Genomic DNA, 17,835 nt, shown 5'->3' on the forward strand with positions numbered 1-17,835 from the left:
TTTCAGTCCATAGGTAATCTAATGTGTGCCCCTTTGTGAGCTCTTTTAAAAACATTTCTAATAACCCAGACAAATATATTATTACTTGATGTGTGATAATCATAAAATCATAGTAAATGCATCAGGTCAAACATGCCAGATGTTCTACATTTTTTTATTAAGGCTTTAGCTCAATTGTGCATCCTGATATTGTCTATCAGCAAAATGCACAGTTTTAAGTTGAGCAACCCCATTATCATAAGGAGTAGACAGATATGGATATGGACTGATAATGATATTGATATGTGGGCAAAAAAGATGACTGATTGCCAATGCATACTGTACTGATTTTGCTGGTATGCTAGGTATTAGGTATTTCTAGAAAAATTCTGAATTAAAAGAAAGCATTAATTTATGATGTTTTCACATGAACATGTTTTAATTTAACATTTAACCGGTTAAATAGCAGTTTGTTTGTTTTGTTTTTTTAACAAAGACATAGCAACAGAGACTTCTGACATTTGTCACTCTCTGTTAAGTGTACACCTCATGGTGTGTGAGCACAGTAATATAAGGGGATTAATGAATGAATAATGAATCAGTACACACATATATTTCCTCAAAGATGTATACATCAACAAAACTAATTACATTAAGATATATTTGCCTGCATATAACAATTCTAGCAACAGCAGCTTCTGCAATGAGTTCATTTAGCAAATTAAAGCTAATTAAGAATGTTTTAAGGTCTACAAAGTCTCAAGAATGTCTTGTGGATTTGGCCAGGTTTAGTAGTAAGTTGAGCATTACCAGATCAATTCATCTTGATGATCTTATTGGAATTTTTCACAGAAAATGTATTGTTTTTATGTAACTACTAAGCCTGTATTTCACTTTAGATGCATATTTCATTCATCTTATATGCACTGCAAAATTTGTAGCATGTAAAGATGTTCAAATGTGTATTCTTACCTCTAACCCCTTTTTCCACTTTTTATCATGTAGAAGGGAATTTAGTGGAATAAGGCCTCAAATGCAGAAAATTAATAAAGTACTCCATTCAGCCCCTCTCTCAAAAACCGTAGTGGATCAAAACATTATGGCTAATGGAGCAAGAAAGGGACCCTGAAAACATCTTGGCACAACATCATAAAATTCCTCTCAGAGTCCCTGAATCAGTTCCAGTTTTTGCTCAAGCGCTGGCCCAAAAGACTTCATTCAGTAAAAAGTCAGCCTGCCTTTCAATAGTCTTAAGCTTTCTTTTTATACTTCTTCAGTTGTCAGCTCACATATTTTTTTTAATTGCAACACATTCAGATATACAAGTCACATAACTGGTTTGACAGCTTTTCTCACAGCCACTACTAGTAAGGACCATGTAATACATAAACAGCATGACTATAAATTAAAAAAAAAAGAAAAAACAAAACTTTTTTAATTACAGTTCTGTGTAAACTAGCTTTGTGAGAATTTGTAACATATGAAGATTTCTTTGATGCACACAAAGAAAAAATGTTTGTTTAAATTCAAAGCCCACAGGACATATCAGGTGTGGTTCTTTCAAGAGCCAGAGTAACATGTGCGAGCTCCTCTGTGGGAACTGCAGATTTGAAAACACATTATTAAGTTGACAACAAACTCAACAAGTTGGAGTGCATTTATTGACAAGTATATTGTCTTTTCAGGCAATTGGTGCAATACAGAGGCAAGTCTATATACTGTACTTTAGAAGGCCAAACCTCTGTTCTTTTGAAAGCTGACAAGACTGGGCATTTCAAAAACCAAACTGAATAATGACCTGCAGGTCAGTTTGGTAAGAAAATAGATGCTGGAATAGTGGCTAAAGCATATCTGTAAACTGTCACAGAGTAAGTGCTCTAACATTCAATTGCTGCGGCATACATAGGCAAATGTATAACCATTTGAAAATAAAGCTTCTGTTGCTTTTAATGAGTAAATGCCTGACCTTTGAAACAAAGGCCATTTTACTTAAAACCTGTAAACCTTGGGCACACTTTAAGTAGGCTCGGCCATTTTGACAGAAGTGATGTCAATACGGTAAAGTAGAAAAACATGGAGTATAACATTAACGTGAAAATTGTGAACTTCAAGTATAACAGTAAGTAAATAAATTACTTTATTCATCCTCTGTAAAAATTAGCCCTGTTTATCAGTCACGCGTATAATGAATGTTGGTGTTTAACGTTTTGAAGCACATGAAATTGTTTAGCATGGACATTGTTAATGCTTAATTTGTTAATATTATTGTGCATAGCGGTCAAGAGAAATGGCTTTTCATGCTGATGTCTTTTATGCTAGAAAAATAATTTTATAAACATCCTTTGCTTGGGACCATTTCAGTATTGTAATATTAGTGCAGGTTCAACCGATACTGATATATATGCAGAGACCAAATATCAGCCTGTTACAACAGCACTATAAATTGATTCTTCTTGTCTGAAAGGAAATTCTACAGCTTATCCCCAAATTAAACAGACTTGAAAACATGTGTATACATAATGACCATCACACCCCTGTGAGCATAAACATCAAAGAGAGATCTTACTTGCTTTCTCACATAAAGCTGTGAATAATCTGGACTGTGCACTCTTGCTTTAATGAAACTTACCATAGTGTCAACAGTAAAACTTTGCAATGCCAAAGCTTAAAGGTCTCATGTGCAAAGTCAAAGGGGAGCAACAACTCTCATTCTTTGTACTGTCCCATAGTGTTTACTCATATTCTCCATTGCTGCTGTTTTCCCAGTTTACTCCAATGGTGCAAATAAAACTATCAAGTATTTTAAAAATACCATTTATTGTTATAATTTCCCTTGCAAAACAAAAAAATCCTGTCTGATCTCAACTTCCTATTCATATCAAACATCTATGAATAGATGGAAGATTTTAGAAACAGTTGAATGGAAAAGATGGTCTCACAGGGTTGAGCAGTGTATTGAACTGGGATATCCTCAGACATAGACAGGCTTTTCCCATTCTCAATAGATATTTGTGTGTTTTTAGTTTTTTGGCATTTACATAAAAACGTAAGTCTCAGCAATACAAAGCATGATCAATGTCAGTTAAAAATTTTTGAATGGCAGCATTTCTTCATTGCTGTATTTGTGGCATTAATCTCCACTTGTGTACACCTAAGTTCTTTTTCTTTTTATCTAGAGTCCCTTGACTTATGTTTATTTTTGACATATTTTGTCTAAATCTTTTGAAAAATACTTGAGCCAAAAGTACACACTGAGGTTGTACATTAGCCCACACACCCAGGAGAAATACCATAAAACCATAGTGAACGTAACTCTTTTTGGATCCTCAACATTTCACCATGTTATTGTTATTCGTAAGTTTGTTTTTTAATTACACACATTGTGAAAGTGGGCTCCATTTTCTGTTGTGCTATCTCATCCATACAAACAAATCATCAACTTTTCCTTTTTTTTTGGATTTGTATGAATTGCCATCCAAATGTATGTTGACAAGTATTAGTCTACACGTGTGACATTTGAAATATTTTTTGAATACGGTAATGTGATGAAGCAGTTATTTTTTGTGTCTACCTGATGTTATATTACATGTAAATTGTATAATGTAATATGTATGGTACATGCAAGTTACATTTACAGTACTGAAACAAAGTATTCTTTCTCCCCAGTTTTTGTAGTTCCATTAACTGGCCACCCTAACTGCTTTGTGCGTATAGCTCAGTCTTGGTATGTGGGTGCACACGGCCCTTAACTTTGTTAAGAGAATCTTGAATAGAGGTGCAGCTCCTCCAAGAAGCATCGAGAGACTGTTTTTCATGATTGTAACAGGTATTTGAGAATGTCCCTTCACCATGATTGTAGTTTAGGCTCTGACCTTAAGTGACACCATTATGGTGTATGAAAGTCTTCCTCCTTCCCGAAACATACAAACTTGAAGTAGAGATCAGAGGTAACAGTGTATTTAGAGCAAACAAAAAAAATAAATCCTACTTGGTAGTCAGATTGTGTCACAGGGAAGCACATGGGGAACAAAGGTGATTCTTTGGGTGGTCTCTGATGATTTAAAGAATATGTTTGATATTTTTCAAGTCAGGTATTTTTTCGAAATATTGGTATATATTAATTTGCCACATTAAGTTCTCTTCTTAAGTGAAGCAGTTTTTTTTTTTTTTAAAAAAGGCAAAATGTCATGTCTGTTCTTGCAATTTAAGAAAAAAGGGTTTCAAGGGACACAAAGGAGAACTTATCATTTAATAAATAAATGGAACTGCAGCTACCTAACCTTTTATTTCTAGATTTAAGCAAACATACTTATGGACATTATAGATACAGTATGGGATGTATCTTCCAGCTGTCCTCTGAGTTTCTAATTTTTCCAAATGAGAGAGACTGGTTATACTGGCATCCAGTCAAGTCATCCATCTGCCTTCATTTTAAATACAATCTCATTTACTGACTTTTGTCATCAAAAAGCCTAACTATATGTTGGTACTTTGCCAAAAATAGGGTGACACAGTTAGTCAATGAAAGCTAAACTTACAGGTTGATACCACAAGTGTGTGGATATGTGATGTGAAATGTATTTATGTAGATGAGGAATTGTATAGTAAAACAACATACAGTATTCAGGAGGATTAGAGGAAATCTGAAAAGAATAAAATAGGTGTGAAATTGAACGCCAGTCATGGGCTTCATTCATAATGCTAGCAGTTTGGAAAAGAAATTGTGAATAACATGGTTGATATAGATAGCATTTTATTTTCATTAAACAATACAGTATGTGCTGTAAATGGCATTTAAGTGCTGAACCTAGCTAAAATTACACACGTTATGTGGTACTAGGGTGTTGTACCGTGTTAGCCATTAAGGATGTAGTGAGAAGTTAAGCAAAATGACATATTTTATTGGCTGACTAGAAAGATTACAATATGAAAGCTTTCGAGGCATCTCAGGCCCCTTTTTCAGGCACTACATATAAGTTACGAGAGAGTGGTGAGCATATTCTATTAGACGTGTAATGTTGTCTTATCTGTACAATGCCCAATGATGTTTTTTATTATTGTCAAAACACAGAAATCTCAAAGTTGTGTTTGTTTACAACAAGTAATAAATAAAACGTTTTAAATCTTCTGAAAATTAGGCATTCCTAAGAAGACTTGAATCTGTTAAACCAACAGTAGGAATGAAGAGATCAGAACAATTAACAGACTATCAACGTCAGATGAAGTATATGGGGTCACCCACACCTTCAAGGCTAGAACACTCCTCACTGAGCAGGGTCAACACTGCAGGTAACATAAGCTAACTAAAGTAAATAATACTCTGTTATAACTTTGTTTACTTACAGTGCTGTGAAAAGTATTTGCTACTAGTAATAATTTTTGCTAAGTAAAAAGTGTTTGCTACTCCTACTATTCTGTGTATTTGCATATTTTACACAATGAATGGCCTCAGACTTTTAGACAGAATACAATATTAGAGAAAGAGAACCTGAATGAACACACAGTGGATTCAGAAAGTTTTCAGACCCTTTCACTTTCTTCACACATTATTGTTGTAAATATAATTTTATATTAATAAATTTGCCATTTTTGTTCATCGGTTTACATTCAGTAACCCATAATGACAGAAGGTTTGCAAATTTGTTACAATCAAATACTGAAATTGCTCATTCATATAAGTTTTCAGACCCTTAATTCAGTACTTTGTAGAGTTAGTCTCTACAAACTTTGCACACCTGGATTTAGGCAGTTTATCCCATTCTTCCTGGCAGATCCTTTCTTAGATTGAAGCATTTTAAACAGCTTCTTCAGGTTTTTCCTCATATGTTTTATGCGGTTTAAGTCTGGACTTTGGTTGGACCATTCGATGACAGTCCCAAGGTAATTTCAGTGTTGTCTTGGCTACATTCTTATGACCATTGTCATGCTGAAAGGTGAACTGTCACCCCAGTCTGTGGTCAAATGCACTCCGCCACAGGTTTTTTTTCAAGGACCTCTCTGCATTTGGCTGCATTTATCCTTCACCCAATTCCCTGCTGCTGAAAAGCACCATCTTAGCATGATGTTGCCACCACCTTGCTTCATTGTATGGATGGATTTCTGCTCAAAGAGTTCAATATTTTTTCTTTTCCTCGGAAGACTCCCCACTGTTCCAGATGTTTTCCATTTGGTGGTAATGGCTCTCACTATGGTGCGGTGGATCACAGAACCTTAGAAATGGCTTTATAACCATTTCCTGATTTTTATGTTTCAACAGCTTTTCTCCTAATCTCTTCTGGAATTTTCTTTCGTCATGGGTAGAGGTCTGTACGGTACTGCCGCACTTCCTCTGCTGCTATCCACCTTATTCCACTCCCACAAACTTTTCCATTCCACTCAGGACCACATTTGCTTTCTCATCTTTACTTGACACATAGACTAAGTGGATTCTTAAAACAGCACAATATAAAATAGTGGTCTGGATGACATTTATAAAATTGATAGGTATGTGTTTTGAACCTGAAATCATTGCTACTACCGTGCATTGCAGGGTTTCTTTAAAGAAAATACTCAAGGCAATTGGACTCAGGCGATAGTCAGGAGAGCTGGCGGGAGCTATATTATTACTATTTAACACCAATGCATTTTCCCACAAAGTGAAACTGCATATCTACAGAGAAGCAAAAAATAAAAAATGAACACCTATATTTTTGATTAGGTAATGTAGAAAAAGTGTTTTATTTTTTCACAATATTAAAAAGGATCCCAAAAAGAAAACAAAACCTCAATGGGTATTTATTGCAGGTCAATGCAACCCCCTTATTTTAACCAATAACAATACCACAATACTCAATAAACTATCCTGTGTAACTCATAACAGAAACATAAAACTGCAAAAGAAAAAAAAACGTAAAACAAAACAAATAGAGTGCATAAAATCACAAAGATTACCTTATACATAAAGGGTTAGGGAAATGCCTGCATTAATTTCCCAAGCTAGGACCCACAAATAAAATCCAAGAGTTTATTTAAAACAAATCAGTTAAAGAAAAACTGGAAATTAGCTTAATACTTTAATGAGAAGACCAAACACAGGACACTTAAGTGTTTATTGTGAATCCCATAAGCAACAGCAAAAAAACTGCTTAGTCTTTTCAACCCCTTGTGAAGCCTGGATTACAGACGCATACCACCATATATATCTGCCGTCTATAGACCCAGTTGAGTGGTTCTTTAGGCATGGTTAAAATCCCAACTCTTTGGGGAGCTGCTTGGGAGTGCATAAAGCCCAGGTTAAACCCACACTGCTTTCCCACCAATCCAACCTTCTGCTCTTTCTCTCCCAATTCCAGCCAGTGTTTTCTGTTCTTATACCATTCTGTACCTATATTAATTAAGCAATTTGCACAAGTCCGATAGGGACACATCCTTGTCTTGTGCATACAGTTGACTCAAATGTCTGTTAACTGCAGGTTGACATACAGCATTCATTACACTATACCCAGTAGAGCTGGGTTAGATGACTTAAACTTCAATGAAAATTAAAAAAACTGTTTAGAGAGTAAGCTCATTAGCTGAAGTGACAAAACTATTTCGTGAGACTAGAATCATTGTGTTTCAAAATGTTCTATTGAAACTATAATTTTTAAAACCAGTAAGGATTTCTTTTAAATTATAGTGAATGTAGCTGTCTTAATTCCTACTTCAGATATTAAGACATCTGTTGTGCTAAAATAATTAATATTCAGATCGAATGTTTTTGGTATGAAAAATTAATAAATATGTATTTTACAAAAAAGCACGTGTGATATTTCAAATATATCTCCTCCTGGTCTTTACCTTTAAAAAAACAAAATCAAATGACCCTAGTAGATTGGTATATTTTCCTGTTTTGGTGTGTATGCCACTAAGATAAGCATTTAAAATAAGCACTATTCATGCATGCAACAGGATAAATGCAAGTCTGAGGCCTCCAGCACAGCAGTACACACCTACATTCAGGTAAGTCGATATACAATATATGTGAAGGAGTGAGAGAAAAAAAAATGTACTCCAACCAGTAATCACTATTCTGCATCTGCCTTCCGAGCTGTTATGCATATCATCAATTATAAAGTATAGTAGAACAATAAAAAAAACAGTTCGTTTCTTGTAGGTTGGGTGTGCAATGGGTATCAGAAAATGGGGTAAATACAACACGCAAAACAGAATGCAAGTAGTCCTCTTTACCAAGCTAGATGGCCTATCATTGCCACCCTTAAATGTTCAATATAATATAGTATATAAGTATTTAATATAGTTTATAAAAATGTATAACTTACAGTATATATAGTTTATTACTTTTTCAAGAATTTTCTCAGAGGTTCATGTGCACATTGATGACCTGCTCCTGATGACATGAATAAAGTCTAATTGCATGCCTCTGCTCACTGCTCTTATATTTTAGTCCATTGCCACAAAAAATTGAATCAGGTTTTGTGGAATTTCCATGGAATGCAGACCTCTAGGTCAAGGCATAGTGTTCTTCAAGCAACCTTCTGGTCACTACTTCACTTTTATGGTAAGGGTCAGTATGTGGTAAGGTTTAGATTCAATAGGGATGGCTGCAGTCAGAACAGGCTATGTTTAGCCACCGGAGTCTAATTATCAATTAACTTTAGTCAACTGTTTGAGTGAGTAACTAAAGGGGAATTACCTTTTAACATAGGCAGTACAGGTGTTGGATAACTTTATTACTTAAATATATTAAGTAACAATTTAAAAATGATGTTCTATGTTGACTCAAGTTTTCTTTATCTAATACAGTAATCCCTCACCTATCGCGGGGGTTACGTTCCAGAGCCCCCCGCGATAGGTGAAAATCCGCGAAGTAGCGACCTATATTTATTTTATTATTTATACATATTTTAAGGCTTTATAAACCCTTCCCACACTCTTATAAACCTTTCTCACTCTCTTGTTAACCTTTCCCACACTCTTATAAACACTTCCTATGCTCTTAAACACTTTCTACATTCTTAAACACTGCAGACCAACACTGCACGCAGCGATCAGACGTCGATGTGTCTGCACTCGCTTTGTGAAGGGGGGCAGCTGAACTCACGCTGAGCAGAAATGGACTTTGTGCTGCTTCTGCCAAAATGCCTGCTTGTCGCTCTGCGCGTTCGGAAGGAGGAGAAGGAGTGGGGGGGGGGGAGGGGGGGTTGTGAGGGCTGAACGCACGTTCGCTCAAACCCCCCTCCCCGGAGGCGCAGTAAGCTCCTGCCACTTCGCATTGTCAAGGGGGTGGGGAGTTGAATGAACGCTAAGGAGAAGTGGACTTTGTGCTGGCTTTGTGCTGCTTGTCGCTCTGCGTGTCAATAATTTAAAAGCCTGTACATCACCAGTTTTCCTGTCTCACTGTCTTGTCTTGTGTGAAGTTAAAATGTTTTATAATAGTGAGATGTTACTCATATCCTTAGCCCGACATCCACATATCATATGTGTTAACAAAGTGTGTTTTATAAGTTTACATGTGTTTAAAGCATGTGGGATGGGTATTTTAAGGCTTAAACTATAAAAATGTTTTTTTATATGGTCTTTCTATATCGCAGATTTTCTCCTGTTGCTGATGGGTCTGGAACATAACTTCCGCGATAGGCGGGCAATCACTTGTATTTAAAAACTCGCGAAGTCGTGAATCCGCGAAAAGTGAACCGTGAAGTAGCGAGGGATTACTGTACTACATTTTGTCTAAAGCTCTGAAGACATTCATTGGGACAAATATACAAAAAACAGAGGATATTGCGATGGGGACAAAAACTCTACCACAGCATTGTGTATTACACTTAAATTGTGGTTAATATGACCACCAATGTTAAAGAATTGGCATTTCAAGGAGTCTAAAACTTAAAGGTAGCTTCGTAAATTCTATCCTTGGTAAAATTTGGCTAAATTAGTTAGAGTAAAAATGGAGATTGAACACTGTAAACATCCTGGGACCTCATGTATAAAACCTTGCTTAAGTTTCATACTATAATTGTGCATATGCATAAAAAATGTAATTTATAAAATCATATGTACACCATATTCAGTGCCAAGTTCCTTTAAAATTTTAAATCAGCTTAAAACTATGCAAGTGTACGCATGTTTTAGACACTCCCTGTCACCTCCCTTCAGTAACCATGTATCATGTCTCTATTATAAATAAAAAAACTTTGGACAAGATTTTTTGGTGACGAGACGTGATCTTTTGAAGAGAGATTTGAAGAAAGACAGAGAGACACTTCAGAGATACACTTTCGTGTCCTGCGACACGGTCAAGTCACGTCATACTGACATCCTTTGGAAACAAGTCACGTTAGACGGTGACCTTTGCAAGTCATGCCCTACTTACAACCATTTTCAAACATGATCATATTCATCTAGCCTCTTGGTTTTTGGATAGAACTTCAAAAACACGATTATGCGAAGAAGAAAAAGCAAGAGACCCAAAAGCATTGGAGAGAAAAGAATGCCCAAAAAAATGCAAAAAAGAACAATAATAATCTATGTGCAAATTCTGAAAATAAGGATAGTAAGCAACGACTAAGGGAAGAAGAAAGGTTGGCGCGATACACATGCAGAACAAGTTAAAGCTTATGAAAGTACTAAAATTCGAAAGTATCAAAAAAATGAGAATAAACATTGCATTAGCGCTAACAAACGGAAATTATTACTCAGTGAAATAACGGAACAGCAAAAAGAGATCAATATATGGACATAGGTGATATGTCAAAAGAATGTAGATATTGTAAGGCTTTAAAGTTTTAAGTCAGAGATTTGTTGATCATCTAATTCATGTTGCCATCAGGGAAAACTAGTGTTGCTTCCCAATGAAGAGGCGTATCTGCAAGAATTGAAAGATTTATTGCTTGGTGAAAGTGAAATCCACAAACACTACAAAAATATATGCGTCTACAATAATCTTTTCGCGTTTGCATCATTCAATGCACAAAAAATAGATTTACACAATAATGGACCATACGCAATGAGAATCTGTGGACCCGCAACAATTAAAGCTACGATAAGTTTAATTTCGAAGAAACCACAATTCGGTCAGGTGTATATTTATGATCAAGGAGAAGCGATGCAACATAGAATCAAAAGAGTTAAACGATCGGACGTAATAGAAATTATATAGCCAATAATGGATACAAATCCATACGTCCAAAAGTATCGCACTTTACATGAAATTTATCTGCAAAACATGACCATGCAAATTTTCTTAGATTTCTATATGAATCTGAAAGATCACAGTCACATTTATAATAAACCAAAATATAACAAATTGTTAGCGATAATAATTTCAAAAGACGGATATATCAAAGACAGAGTAGATATTCATGTATATCCAAAAGCAAAACCCGATTTGTCATTTCTGTCAAATAAATCGCCTCATTCCTATACTTTACTCTTTCCTTTGCTTTTCCCAGATGGCGAAACAGGATGCTCGTACAATATGAAACAAACACATTCTGAAAAACATATATCACCCACACAATATTTCAGATCAAAATTAGCGATACGTTCCAATGTATTTAACATACTTCTGTCATCTGAACGTCTATCACAACATTACATTATTAATGTGTATGTAAAAGTCGAAGCTAATCGTCTCTTCTTTATTAAATCGAATCAAGCAAAACTTAGAACGGAACGTATGCAAGGTCTCATTGATCACGTTCAAAATTCAAATATCAATAGTTCAGACAAATTCAAAATAGGTAAAGCAGTAATATTACCTTCATCATATCAAGGTAGTCCAAGAGCATTGCAACAGTTATATCATGATGCAATGGCAATATCCCGAACTATCGGTCGGCCATATTTATTTATTACAATGACGTGCAATCCACAATGGCCAGAAATCCGCAGATTCTTGAGAACAATGCCACTGGCTACATCGGCTCTGTATATTCCCACTTTCATAAGTAGATTGTTGTATCAGAAAGTCTTATTTTTATTGAAAGAACTAGAAATAGTGTTCGGTCAAATCACGTCAGTGCAATGGAAATGGTCAAAGTCATTCTGTTGAATTATTACCGTTTCATTTACCAGGTCAAAATATGATTCAATTTAAAGAGGGCGAAGAAGCAGAAGCTTTAGAGATAGCGAAAAATAGAAACACAAAATTATTGGCTTATTTTGAACTTAATAAAACAGACGTAAATGTAAAAGCATATATATATATGTGCAAATTCCTCAACATTACACATGGCAGAAACAAAAAAAGAATGTGGCATCCAAGAAAAATTAATTGCAAAGTGTTGCTCGATTAAATATTGTATCACCAAAAGATATGGAACAGTTTCATTTAAAATTGTTATGTGAATCGAAAGGAGTAACGTCGTATAAAGATGTTCTAACTTTAGATGGAACTATGTACAGTACCTTTCGAGAAGTGGCACAAGCAGCTGGGTTATGTAAATCGGATGACTATATGTTTGAAATGATGTCTGATGCCACTTCTGTAATAATGCCTGACAAATTAAGACACTTCTTCGTGTACTTAATTATGACGGGTGAACTTGATGCTTTACAGTTATGGGAAGCATTCAAAGGACTGTTATCTGAAAAGACGAATAAACAAACAGCTCTTTCGATCATCAAAGAATTGTTAGAAGTAGAAGATTTAACGATGCAGCAAAATGGACTTCCACAAGAAATTAACGAATCGGAGGTAAAGAAAGAGATAACAGCATAACCATTAACACCGTCTGCTCTTCCACCGGCCAAATTACTGTTGAAAGAAGGATGCATCTTGATGTTATTGCGTAATTTATATATGAGTGATGAGCTATGCAATGGGATAAGATTAATTGTATTGAAAATTGGTAGAACAATTATAACATAAAAATTTAACAGGCAACAAGAAAGGTAATGTAGTACATACTCTGTGAATAACATTAGACACAAAAGGAGATCTTGATATGCCATTCGTATTAATACGTTTTCAGTTTTCTGTGAGAATAGCTTTTGCAATGACAATAAACAAATCACAAGGACAAACATTCTAAAAAGTCGGTTTATTTATAAGAGAGAAAGAAATGATATTCACTCACAGGCCGTTCGTTATACATTGCATTATCATGATTTAAGACCAAAGAAGGAATCAAAATTCAATGCAATCTAGATGAAAACTTAATTCCAAATACTGTTTTTACTGAAGATTTAAAGTAAAAGTGAACATAATGCATATGTAACAATTCCCATGAAAAAAACAAATCTCTTTAAATTGTATTTCCAGTTAACGAAACCCGGGGGTTGGAGAGCAAAGCGAGCAGGGGGTGGAGCCCCCTGGTTTAAATAAAATAACTTATTTGAATATTCACAATCAAATTTCCATAGAAATTTGGCCAAATAACAGAAAAAACAAGAGTGGGAATAAGTAATAGCTGCTGAGTGGAGAGAGCAGTTAAGAAAATGCCAAATAAGTGTTAATGTTGCAGTACTTACAAAGTCACTTGATATTTGACATACAACAACCAAACAACTTTCAGTTGCTACTGCGTTGATGCTCAAGAGGAACAGGGTCTGGGACATCTGTTCTCTAATCTTGGCCTGTCTCCAGTGTCAGAGGCCTTATATACTTCTGTGCTATACTTTAGATAGATAGTTTATTAATCCCAAGGGGAAATTCACATACTCCAGCAGCAGCATACTGATACAAAAAAACAATATTAAAGAGTAATAAAAATGTAGGTAAAAACAGACAATAACTTTGAACAATGTTAATGTTTACCCCCCTGGGTGGAATTGAAGAGTCGCATAGTTTGGGGGAGGTGCAATCTCCTCAGTCTGTCAGTGGAGCAGGACAGTGACAGCAGTCTGTCGCTGAAGCTGCTCCTCTGTCTGGAGATGACACTGTTTAGTGGATGCAGTGGATTCTCCATAATTGATAGGAGCCTGCTGAGTGCCCGTTGCTCTGACACGGATGTCAAACTGTCCAGCTCCATGCCTACAATAGAGCCTGCCTTCCTCACCAGTTTGTCCAGATGTGAGGCATCCTTCTTCTTTATGCTGCCTCCCCAGCACACCACTGCGTAGAAGAGGGCACTCGCCACAACCGTCTGATAGAACATCTGCAGCATCTTATTGCAGATGTTGAAGGACGCCTGTCATCTAAGGAAATATAGCCGGCTCTGTCCTTTCTTACACAGAGAATCAGTATTGGCAGTCCAGTCCAATATATCATCCAGCTGCACTCCCAGGTATTTATAGGTCTGTACCCACTGCACACAGTCACCTCTAATGATCACGGGGTCTAGGAGGGGCCTGGGCCTCCTAAAATCCACCACCAGCTCCTTGGCTTTGCTGGTGTTCAGGTGTAGGTGGTTTGAGTCGCACCATTTAACAAAGTCCTTGATGAGGTTCCTATACTCCTCCTCCTGCCCACTCCAGATGCAGCCCACGATAGCAGTGTCGTCAGCGAACTTTTGCACGTGGCAGGACTCCGAGTTGTATTGGATATTGTATTGGATAACATGCGTTGGCATCAGGAGCGTCTGCATCATCATGGGGCATTTAGCATACTCAAAAAACAGGTGAACGCAGCGTCCAGGTAAAGAAGTCAGGCAATGAATAAAACAAGGGTAGAGGTTTAAATAAAGTTCCATCAGAAAACAAAAATTGAGAGAATAACGTATTATTCTTTACTGCACAAGCCATCAGAATGTGGCAAACCTATATGGGGACTCTAAAGAAGTGTGGCTGGTTATGCAAGGTGCAGGTGTTCAGGGATCACAGTGATTTTTTAACATGTGATTATGACTGACTTATGAGACGATTCAAACTTCCTAGAGCAATCCTCTTGGAGTTGTGTGCTGAACTGGAGCCTACGTTACAGAGACAAACTCGCAGAAATCGCATGATCCCTGTTCTGTTACAGGTTTTAACAATCACAGTGTATTTGACAATGGGCACTTTTCAGCGTGAACTGGTTAGACAGTCAGGAATCTCAGAGTCATCACTGAGCCGTGTCATGCCATTATTATAGGATGGGATAATCAGTTCTTGAAGTGGAACTAAATAACTGCCATAGTACTACCTTTTGTATCTGCTTTTTACACATTGTGAAGCGTTATAAAATACATATAGTTACTCCAAAGAGCTCCACTGCAAGCCTTGCGTATAATTAGTTGCTACCCAGGTAAAATATTTACAATCAGGGTGAGGAGGTTGAGATCAAAAGGCAATTTTCATTGATTGCTTATTTTCCTAATGCAATCAGTGCAACTGACTGCACACATGTTGCGATAAAGGCACCGTCACAGAATGTGTTTGCTTTTGTTAACAGAAAGTCCTTTCATTCAATTAAAATACAACTAAAATTTGATGCTCAAATGTGTCTGACTAAGTTTGTTTCAATCGGGTCCAGCTGACCCCATGATTCTCATATTTTTTCAAATAGTAGAGTGGGAAGCAGACTTCATGGTTATGCTGTGTGTGATGTTTGGCAGGTTCTTAGTAACGCTGCCATTGCCACACATTTCAGTACAGCACACTATTTTTTATAGATTAAACAGTGTGGAAAGACAGCCCCTGGACACAGACAGACAGACACCAGAATGTCCAAAACACACACGTTTATTACTTCACAGCACCACAATGCCTTATCACCAACAACTGTCTCTTTTTCTTTCTCTTTCTCTTCCTCTGACCTCCACTCCTCTCCTCACAAGCTACGTCTCCTTCTTCCCAACTCTGGCTCGTCTACTGGAGGGAGGCGGCTCCTTTTATAATAACCCGGATAGGCTCCAGGTGCTCTGTCCCGACAACACTTCCTGGTGTGGCGAAAGTGTCAGGTGAGCACCCGGAAGCACTCCGGGTGCCCCTGGGATTTCTTCCAGCAGCACTTCCTGGTGTGGCGGAAGTGCTGCCATCCAGAGTTCCATAACCATCCGCGCGCCCCCTGGCGGTGGCCACATCCTCCCATAGGGATGAGCTGCCCAGCTCTGTTCCAGTTGCCCCCAAGCAGACCAGGGCAGCTGCCCTCTCGTAGCCCAGGGAAGGTATCGTCCCTCTTGTGGACCCTCCAGGCGTCCCGGCTGGGTAGGGTCCCCAACCATCTGCCTCAACAGGTAGGCTACACGCTAAGGCAATTAACACCTAATGCACACACTTAATGTCATTACCAGCTTTGTCAATGTTTAATATTTTATAAGCAAGCACACTCATTACTGTTTGCAGCAAATTGTCACTCTCCGTGTTTGTCAAAAAAAAACAAAAAAAAAAAATATATATATATATATATATATATCCATTTGAGTTGCCTAATTTTTAAAATAATGCAGTAAATTGGTGTGCTTAGAATTAAAATGAAGCCAAGAGATAGCCATGGTAAACAAACTCACTTTGGGAATAATTATAATTAAGCATGAAATTTACAGAAGAGACACGGGTGAGAGAGAGTTATATAGGTTTTGTTGTGTTTTTGTGGTTTTTCAAGGACAAGGAGATAACCAGTGTTAACCAATCGAGTTCCCAATACCTGTAGTGAAGGATTCAAACAAGACTTTTTGTTACTGGGAGGTGTGCTACTTGTACGCTCTTGTCTGAAGTGAGTTTCTGATCACTAGAAGATTGGCTTAGAAAGTGGGAGCTATCATTTCCATTCTAGCTTTGACTCAAAAATAACAATATATTAAAAAATAATATATGAATGTAAATTGACATTTCTGAATAGAGAATTAAGGAATTTGCTATTTGTATCATGTCTTTCATCAGTTATAGGTGGTACTGTTAGTGCAAATGACTACAGTGTCAATTAGCTCTTTTTCTGCTTACCTATTTTTTTCTTCCAGGAAGCATCAAAACCTTTTACCGGTTATCCTAAACCATGGCACAGTTGCAAAAAAAGAGATTCTGTAGTGTCTATGCTCATCTTTTTAACAAAAACATTGTTACCTGACTTTTGCAACATTTTATAGTCTTCATTGGTACTTTTGTTCTGAAGTGCTTTTCAACAATACTTTTTACACAGCAGAAAGTGATTTTTGGAAGCAACAGGAGTGCGGTGGAGTAATTGCAACCCATTGCTGGCCAACTAACAGGAAGCAGACTTACTCGTCTATGCATCACTCCCAAAAGTTTTGAAAATAACTAATTCCGAGCCGGTTTTGTATGCCATACTTCTCAAAATTGTCCAGTTATCAAAGATAGCTGATGTGCTACTTGCATATTCTTAAGGTTCTTGGCAACCTTCATGCTATGATGGAAGTCATGTGTTGGGGATAGAATTGCTCCAAGAGATAATGCTATGATAATGTGGCAGACAAAGAGGTGCAATCTAAGTAAAATCTAAGCAGTTTTGCCATTTTAGTAATGATACACATCATCTTGTTCAGTAACTGATTATAAATCTCATTTGGTGTCCTTTGCCATGGCTCATGGTGATTATCAATGAGTAGTGCAATATGATTGTATGTACTGCCCCGTGAAATAAGCAGCAGATTCAGGGTATTAGTGGTTTTGCTGAGTAACGATACTGAAACAGTCAGTACAGATTATTTTTGTCTAATTTATCTTTTTTTCCCAAACTTTCCATTTCAAGCACTGAAAGGCAGGAGTGGGAATGTCCTTATAATTCTTTAAAAAAAAAAAAAAAAAAACCCTCTTCTAGTACTGTACCGTATACACCAGTCATTACTGCAGCTTCTATTGGCCATTTGCATGCACCCCCCCCCCCCAAATCAAATTTATGAGGCACTTGGAAGCTTACTTTTTCAAAATTTAACATTTGTAGATTGCATACAATAGTTATACATTTGTAAATTCTCTAACAAACATTAAATTGTTACATGCATATTGTAGCCACTTGCAGCATGTTAAATCTCCAATTGCTGATTTGTTTTTAGC

General features: G+C 36.8%; 1 protein-coding gene across 2 annotated transcripts in view; it reads left to right on the forward strand.

Moving 5' to 3' along the window:
* Window positions 1–17,835, forward strand: part of cfap97 (cilia and flagella associated protein 97) — a 97,072-nt gene that overhangs the window by 77,281 nt on the left and 1,956 nt on the right. For both annotated transcript variants that reach the window (XM_051928445.1, XM_051928446.1), the window contains exon 4: window positions 5,118–5,268. In XM_051928445.1, the coding sequence (XP_051784405.1) occupies window positions 5,118–5,268 (151 nt within the window). The remainder of the gene's footprint in view (window positions 1–5,117; window positions 5,269–17,835) is intronic.

This window comes from Erpetoichthys calabaricus, chromosome 5, assembly GCF_900747795.2.
Source record: "Erpetoichthys calabaricus chromosome 5, fErpCal1.3, whole genome shotgun sequence".
NCBI classification, from domain to species: Eukaryota; Metazoa; Chordata; class Cladistia; order Polypteriformes; family Polypteridae; genus Erpetoichthys; species Erpetoichthys calabaricus.